Source organism: Chelonoidis abingdonii, chromosome 2 (genome assembly GCF_003597395.2).
Source record: "Chelonoidis abingdonii isolate Lonesome George chromosome 2, CheloAbing_2.0, whole genome shotgun sequence".
Lineage (NCBI taxonomy): Eukaryota > Metazoa > Chordata > Testudines > Testudinidae > Chelonoidis > Chelonoidis abingdonii.
The window spans coordinates 209,066,082-209,074,764 of record NC_133770.1 but is presented as its reverse complement, the minus strand read 5'-3'; the positions used below and the strand labels follow the sequence as shown (position 1 = coordinate 209,074,764).

The following is an 8,683-nucleotide window of genomic DNA, read 5'->3' as shown; positions in this document are numbered from 1 at the left end:
TCATTTATGAAAATATTTTGTTTCTTTTGAAATCACACACCCTTTGTACTGACACAGCTGTTCTGACTGGATGACTGTACAGTCCTCTGAGGCCAACAGTATCATTCCTTGTGTGCTCCCAGCATATACTTCAGTCCATTTTATCAAAGAATCCAAAGAGCTTTAGTTTGAAACTTAAATAATGATACCTGTGTTCATCAGAGCTCTTTCTAACCTCAGCTGAGGTGATCTGAAGCAAAAATACTATTTACTAGATAATAAAATCAGTTTTTCTGCCGCTAAGTTATTAGATAAAGGGTTTCAGTCTAGCTTGGGTGTAATTTTCCAAGAGCTTTTTATTTTTTTACAGGTAGAAAGGAGACAAAACGCAACCATTACAGATGAGATACTGAGGAATTCTTAGTTCTTCACTGAGTCTTTTATTTCAATCAGTATTTTAACAAGTGCTCAAAGTTCCCTGGCAGTTTAATCTGGAACACTAAATTGGGAAGAAAAATATTTTCTATAACTTTACAAAAATAAAATTATATTTTTTTAAAATCCTGGGCTTTAAGCTAATACACTTTAACATTGGCAAGGATGACTTTACATCTCAAAAAATGGACTCCTGTCATGTTCTGAGCTACGACAGCAGGCACAATGTGTAAACTACAGTGAAACACAGAAGGAGTCTTACTTCTGATCACTTTTTTCCTTTGTTCCCTTTTGTGCTTTGAGAGAAGTTAGTTTTTAAAAATGATTTGCACAACAGTTTCTTTCTCTTGCTGGTTATATTCTGGGTTTTTTATTTCGGGTGCAATAACTTCTTCTGGGCTGGAATGTAACAATGTTGCTACAGAACTCCAGTGTCAAGTTGCACGGTTGCAGGAAAACCCCTGCTTTATCCTTTCACTTCTTAAAAACATTTGAACCTACAGGATATAAATTACTCTGTTCACAGGTCCTCCGTTGCTGAGTCTTACCATCTTAGGCCGACAGGCTATGGAGCCACATCACACAAACTATAGACTGGAATATATTTGTATTGTGCCAGAGGTGTACATGCTGCTATACAACTTAAATGAGTTTGATGAAATTAAAGGATCAATAACTTGTGCAATTCTCAGCTACCTCATTTGCATATGTGACCGAACTGCATACATCTTGTAGAAAATAGAGACTGCATATTTTACTCGTAATTTTGAAGATTTGTTCCGATCTCAGCCATGTAATACTGAAGACAAGCAAACATTGAGCCTCAAACTCAATGTGACCCTGTGTAGGGCTTGTGTACTGAAAGGATGGGTGGGAGTTATCTGTATTTGTGAAACCCCATTCCCTCTGGTGAAATTTGCTCCATCTTTTCAAATTTTCTGTTTCTGTAAATTGAAAGGAGGAAGATGTGATTGGGCTCATGGATGATATGTTTGCTGCTTCAATCCTTTCTTTACTTCCTACCTACTGCCACTTTACAATTCTTATTAAGCAGAGGGTTTTTTGTTTGTTTTTATGATTTGTGTTATGGCCCCAGCCCCTTCATTATTGTGTCCACCCCTAACAAAATGAAATTCAAGGCAGGAACATTGCATAGAGAAGGTATAAGGAGTAGTGAGTACAACAACATGGAGCAATCCACTAATACTTCTGCAACTTACATATACTGTGCATACCTGATGAAAAAATGTTTTCTCTATCTGATTTTAAAGGGGAGAGGGGGAGGTTATTGTAACTAGTTAGTAGATACAATGGGAAGCATGAAGCAATTGCATACCTAATAGAACTGCATGAGAAAAATATTTACATCCCACTAAACCTCTGGTTGTTTTTACAAGTTAAACAATTACATGTAAAAATAGCTTAAATTACTTTGAATGTTACTTAGAGATAATTTTCCATTTGCCTTCTGACGGGAGGATAGTTTGTATATTTTTTTTTCTTTTGTGTAAAACCTGTAAGATTGTATTTAGCTAGATCCTTGTGGGGTTTCTTTATATGTACATATCTACAGCAGAGTCCTAAAGAATAAGACAAAAGCCATTATCACAGTATTAACACAATACTATACAGAGTGATTCCTGATAGCTAAATTCTGATGAGAAACTGAGTGCTAGGGGGGAAATGAACCACAACAGCAAAATGGTATAGCCAACTGAATCAGGGTCTTTAGGTTTACCCTAGTAGTTAAAAAAGCCAAGTAAGTCTGCAGTCGTAAAGTGCAATTACGGTTGTGCAGTCATGTCAGGCCAGGGATCAGACTGGACGAAGTTCAAAGCGAAAACATCAAACGAGTGCCGTTCATGATTCAAGGAGGGGAAAAAAATAAGGAAAAGAACAACCGTTCTCAGGCATTCCAGTGCATCAAGAAAATAAATGTCCTTTTCTTTCTGAAAAGAAAAACCCTCAGTCATATGGAATCCTGGTTTTGTAGTCACGAAAAATAGTTTTTTCCTTTCAACTGAGAATGTTCCAATGTGACACAGTACAAATAAACAGCATCAGGGTAAGGACAAATACACTGGAGTCCTTTTCTGGTGCCCTGCCGCTATAGTGGCCTATTTTGTTCTCCTCTGGTGACTCTTCAGGTCTTGGTGCTGATGAAGCACACTGAACTAATGGCATCTGATAAGAAGTGGCTCTCTTCTCTGGTCTGTCTGGACTTGACCCATCACTAGGCCTCTGGCCATTATACAGTAAGTAGCTACCCCTGGCATCCTGCTCCATTTTGAAGATTTCATACTCTGTGTGTGGTAGGCGGATCCCCAAAGCAACACAGCCATTGGTGTGAGTAACATCCTGTTGTACTCCAACTTGCCACGATCCCTCTGCTCCACACTCATTCCCATTAAAGACATTCAGTAGAGAGGCTGTAGCTATATCCATGGGGGTGACTTTCATGTGATTTACTGTAAAGGAAGAAGAGAAAGCTAAATATCTGAGGGACAAAGCAAAAGTGAAGGTGACAGTCTTATTATTAGTCCTGAATTCAGAGATATAACAAAGGGCTTGATCCTCCTTGGTTGGTTGGTTGGTTGAGATATAAAGCTAGAGGAAGGAGGATACAATAAAAATTTACTCAGATTTTAATTAATATTAGTTCCATGGGCAACATGAGAATTTTTAAGATAGTCCACAAAGCTAATGACCTAACAAATTCCAAATACAAATCTCAAAGCTCAGAAAATGTAACCATTTCACCTTCTCTCATAGACTATCCATACCATCACATAAATTACATCTTTCAGTTTGAATTATCGAGAGAGACCCTATCCCATGTCTTAAAAAACAACTGCAGTTTATAATTTCAAAAGTAAGTCTTACAACTTTCTTCAATTCTAGCTATACTGACCAACTTTCAATGGAGTTTGTCACGTGACCATTGATTTTCATCAGCTCAATTGCAACAGACCTGAAGAAAAGCTGGGGACAGAATGGGGTTAGGGGAAGTTTAATAGAATTTGCACTAGGGATGAATTTGGCCCAGTATGTTACATAAAAAGAGAATTGAGGTTTTCAGTGGATTAGCACTGACAAACTTTACCAAAAATAAAACAAAACCCTTCACAACCCTCCAGAAATGTGAATTCTGCTGCAGGACATTAGCAATGTATATGTGATTCAAGATTTTTTTTTAAAGCAAGACTTCTCAGAATTTTCACCTTGAGATTTTATAACCGTGTATGTGTGTGGGTGGTCTCACGATCCATATTATTTCCCAGGTGCTACACAAAAGAAAACTAATAGTTCATCCTCTTGCTTTTCTAGCGCTGGATTCTCATATGTTCAGCAGCAGGTTGAACAATACATTATAAATAAGCAGCATGGATGAAATGCTGGCCTCATTGAAGTTTTCACTCCATGTAATTACTTCCAGGTAACCAACCATGTGAGCAGAGCCTCTGACAGACTGGAGCAACCCTTAGGCTCCTTTGGAAATTCTGTCCCTATCTGTTAGTTCCTCCAGTCAGGCTCTTTCCTAAATTGGAGACATAGGAGTGTCTAAAAGGCCATTATGAGCTGCTCAAATGTCATTTCAAGTTAGACCACATGGAGCTGTGAATCTTGCCAGATCTCAAGCTAACCAGGACAGGTATAGTCAGAGGTTGGTGATGATTCCATAGGTGACATTGTCAATGCTGAACCAATTTCCCAGAGGGATGCCAAGGGGGGCAGGACTGTTTTTTGTTTTAAGATGCTAAAGCTACTGACCTCTTGCGGTGAAAGATTCTACAGTATCCTTTATAAGAGGAGAGTGCTTTCACCACATTTATCTGACCAGCTGGATAACTGAATTCTGCCCATATGCTCCTGTAGTTTCAATCAGATATTCTTCACTTAGTGACTGAAGCTGTTCTGTAGTTTTGCTGTGCATTTAAAAGTTACTACATTTTGCCTCAGAAGTTGCTGCATTTCAGTGTGTGTGTGAGAGACGTGACCCCCTCTGCGTAGTTTGCATATCAGTTCGGGAAGTTCTTGACACTATACAAGTTTTGAATCATTATCATTGGCAACTTTCACCCAGCTATGAACAACCTATCTTGTTAGTCAGTACTGGAACAAAACTGCGCAATGTAGTGGTCGTACCTTTGAACACAAACTCTGTTCCTCCCATCACTTTGGAAGAGTGCACTCCCCTGCTGTAGCGCCCCTTGGCATAGATGGTAAAGGTGGGGTGCTTACAGATGGGGTCAGAGTAGTGATAATAGTGACCTTCCCAGGTGTTGTTGTTATCGTGGAAGATGAAGTGCCTGGTGAGAAAGAGGACTTCAGGACGCACCTCACACCGCTGGCTCACCCATTCTCCATGCAATCCAATAGTCAAATCGGCTTTTGGAGGTAAGATTGGAGGATGGTGCTCATCTGACCGGTAAATGATTCTACATGCTATACAGGTATGATCGTGATTCTGAAACAAAGTGGAGAAAAACCCTGTTAGACAATGAATTCTCCTCAATGAAGACCACGATGTGTGTGTCATGCTGAGGTGAAATCAACCTCACATCTAAGGATTCAAATGTTTGCCTCATTTTATTTCAGATTCTGTACGTCAGAGTGATGTATCTGGAATATGGTGCACATAGTATATTGTGCAGCAGGGAGAGGGTTAGGATATTAATTTCTTCTCCTGGGTTTACTTTGAACAAATATTTTACTTCAGATATTTATTGTTTCCTTCATTTGGAAGGAAAAAAACCTTTGAATCTATAATGCTGACAGAATGCCTAACTCAGATAAGTAGGGGCCTTAAAAATCTGCTCTTAATTTCATTAAAAAGAACGCATTTGTTCAGCTCTGACTTTGTATTAATTACCTCTTTTTAATGATTAACTTTGGATGCTGTGGATATGTACATACATCCACCTAACTTTAATCTGGCTAGCAGTCTGGAATATTAATATCCTGCTATTTAAACTTTTGAAGATATATTAGACTTTAGTGTAAAATATCAGCGCAAAAATATTTAATTTCCAGTGGTGTCTGTGTGAAGGCACTCTGTCAATTTTCCTCTCAATGACATGCATGCAACTCCACTCAAATGGAGTGCATAGGTGTGTGTAAGCAAAGTTTGGCCCTAAACTTAAAAACAGAACATCACATTTCTCCTGTGTGCTACCAATAAAACACCATCGATGATTAAACTGAGAGAACGTATTTTTTGCAATTGATTTACTTCTTGCTTTTCACTCATTTTGGACAATCAGTCTCTATGGATAGACGTTCCATGCTTGAATAGTAAGAGTATAGCTGCAGAAATATACTACCAACCATGTGACCAGGATGTGATTGTAATGGTGAAACAGAAAACACAATAATAATGGGGGATTTCAAATATCCCTGTGTTGACTGGGTACATGTCGCTTCAAGATGGGATGTAGAGAGAAAATGTTTAGACTCCATTAATGACTGTTTCTTGGAGCAGGTAGTCCTGGAACACTCAAGGAGAGAAGCAATTCTTGATTTAGTCCTGAGCAGAGCACAGGATCTGGTCCAAGAGCTGAATATAGCTGAACCATTTGGTAAGAGCAATCATAATGTAATTAAATTTAACATCCTTTTAGGGGGGAAAATACCAAAGAAACACACCACAGTAGCATTTAAGTACAAAAAGGGGAACTACAAAAAAATGAGGACACTAGTTACATGAAATTAAAAGGTACAGTGACAAAAATGAAATGCCTGGAAACAATTTAAAACCACCACAATAGAAGCTCAAATTACATAGATACCCCCGATACAAAACACTGTAAGAGGACCCAAAAACCACTACCAGAGCTAAACAGTAGAATAAAAGAGGCAAAAAGGTACCCTTTAAAAATTGGAAATCAAATTCTGTTCATTCACTCTGAAGCATCTGGCACTGGCCACTGTCAGAGGACAGGATACCCTAGATAGACCATCGATCTGTCCCAATATGGCCATTCTTATGATCTTATGGCCTACTATGCAGTGGTGACGTTGTGTTGGTCCCACGCTATTAGAGAGACAAGGCAAGTTAGGTGATATCTTTTATTGGGCCACCTTCTACTGGTGAGAGACAGACAGGCTTTTGAGCTAACACAGAGCTCTTCTTCAGACGTTGGTCCAATAAAAGATATTACTTCACCCATCTTGTCTCCCTTATGGCCTAGTGTCGCCTTCTGGTTCTCGTATACTAGACAATACTGTGGTATTTGGGTTGATGTGTTCACATTGAAACCATGTGTCTTCATTGTAATAAAAAAAAAAAAATCAAGAAAACATTTCTAATGGATATTTTAACTCCTACATTCTGGGCCAAGACTATCTGACATGTTGTTTTTATAATGCAAGCATCTAGTTCAGTATTGGCTATGTTTTAGTGCCATTATAATCAGTGAGAGGTATACAACTGATTTCAATGGGAACATGCTTTTGCTTGTTTATCTGGCACAGTTTCACAGTCTAAATGGGCCTGATGTTGCAAGGTGTGAAGCACCTCCATTGAGTGATTGAGTCCAACTGGAGATGAGGGCACTCAGCCCTGTATGGACCTTTAGGTTGTGATTCTGAGCTGTGGCCCCACCAGAAGCAGCACAGAATTCAGCCCAGGATGTGGGGGGAGGGCTAAGGTGACTTCAAGCCATCGGTCCCCTCCCAGTCCTGGCCTGCTCCATGACTCCCAGTGTAATTTAGACAGCCTTGGGGGTCAGTGTAAGTTATGGCAGCTGCTTCAGCTGTCTAGCAGTTGCAGCTATCCCCAGAATCTCCATTGTGCTGTGACCCTATCACCTATGTGAGGACTTGTGAGGCAGGGCCTTGGGAAGGCACCCTTAAGGCTGTCTTCCCCAGTTCCAGAATTAGAGAATCCCCATCCCACCCCTTAAGCCAGCTCCCATGCTTTGAGAGCTTTTTTTGCACTGCTCTGGCCCTTTTACCTGACATGAAGGGGGGCTAGAGCTGGGTGTGGTTTAGCATTATAAATATGCAGGTGGAGGCCTTCCACAGAAAGTAAAATGAGTGTGTATGTGGGGAGAGGGGGAGCCTCAGTTCTCTTTCTAATGGATAAGTGTTGACACAATGACCAAACCATTACACATCAGGTGCATTTTGGTATGGGATAGTTTGTTGGGGGTGCAGTAACTGAACTAACATGCAGAATGAACCTTCTCTTGATGTCAGAATTCAATTTCCAAGGCTCCCAGTCCTCTAACATTGTAAATAAAAACTATAAAGACTTTTATGTAGTTTCTAGCACTAATTGTTTGTAACTTCGCAAAGTTTTAGGGTTTGGAGGTTTTTTTGGCAAGAGAGGGCAATTTAGTTTGCTTTCAAACTGCAGATTACTCAGCTGCAGGAGAAACGGTTTCTGCTTTGCTAAGCAAACTTTGAACCACAGTTTATTAAAATATTAGGAAACATTCTTTTAGCTAACATGAATTATGTCTATAAATAATTAAATTATGCAGAATAACTAGAGCGCTGTTAGATAAAAGCAAAATTTTCTGCTCTAGCACCTGTTGTGTATTTGCTACTGTCATAACCAAATAAGTAAAAGTTAATAGAACAGAAGTACTTCATATCTCTTTTGCCTATAAAGGGTTAACAAGATCAGTGAGCCTGGCTGTCACCTGACCAGAGGACCAATCAGGGGACAGGATACTTTCAAATCTTGAGGTCTTCGCAGCGTTGGGAAGGTCTTTTGTGTTGTGCTGTTAGTTTGCGTTGTTGTTCGACTCTGGGGGCTCAGGAGGGACCAGACGTGCAACCAGGTTTCTCTCCAATCTCTTCCGATACACGACAACTTATCAGTCTCAGAATTGTGATGTACTAGGTAGAGATAAGGCGAGTTAGTGCTTATGTTTGTTTTCCATTTATTTGCAAAATGTGTATTTGGCTAGGAAGGAGTTCAAATTTGTATTTTGCTTGACAGGGATTCTAATTGTGTACTGTATACTTAGGCGGGAGGTATTCTCAGTGTCTTATATGCCTGAAAGCACCTGTATACCTAATCATTTTAAAATTTACAAAGATATTTCATTTACTGTTTTTCTCTCCTTTTAATTAAAAGTTTCTTGTTTAAAAACCTGATTGTTTGATTTGTTTATTTTGGTGTGAGACCCCCGGCGGACCTGGCGGGTTCTGACTTCACCAGGAATTGGGTGGGGAGAAAGGAGGCGAGGGTGGGGAGAGGATGGCTAATTTTCTCTCTGTGTTCTAGGGAAAAATTTCTTTTTTCCTGGTCAGGAAC

The 8,683-nt window shown here is 39.6% G+C and overlaps 1 protein-coding gene across 1 annotated transcript in view; it reads right to left on the bottom strand.

Moving 5' to 3' along the window:
• Positions 1-350: 350 nt before the first annotated feature.
• The window catches only part of APCDD1 (APC down-regulated 1), a 43,841-nt gene continuing 35,508 nt past the window's right edge, over positions 351-8,683 (bottom strand). The window contains exons 4-5 of the mRNA XM_032773999.2: positions 4,561-4,882; positions 351-2,882 (exon numbers count right to left, since the gene is read on the bottom strand). Coding sequence (XP_032629890.1) covers positions 2,431-2,882; positions 4,561-4,882 — 774 coding nt within the window. The 3' untranslated portion in view covers positions 351-2,430. The remainder of the gene's footprint in view (positions 2,883-4,560; positions 4,883-8,683) is intronic.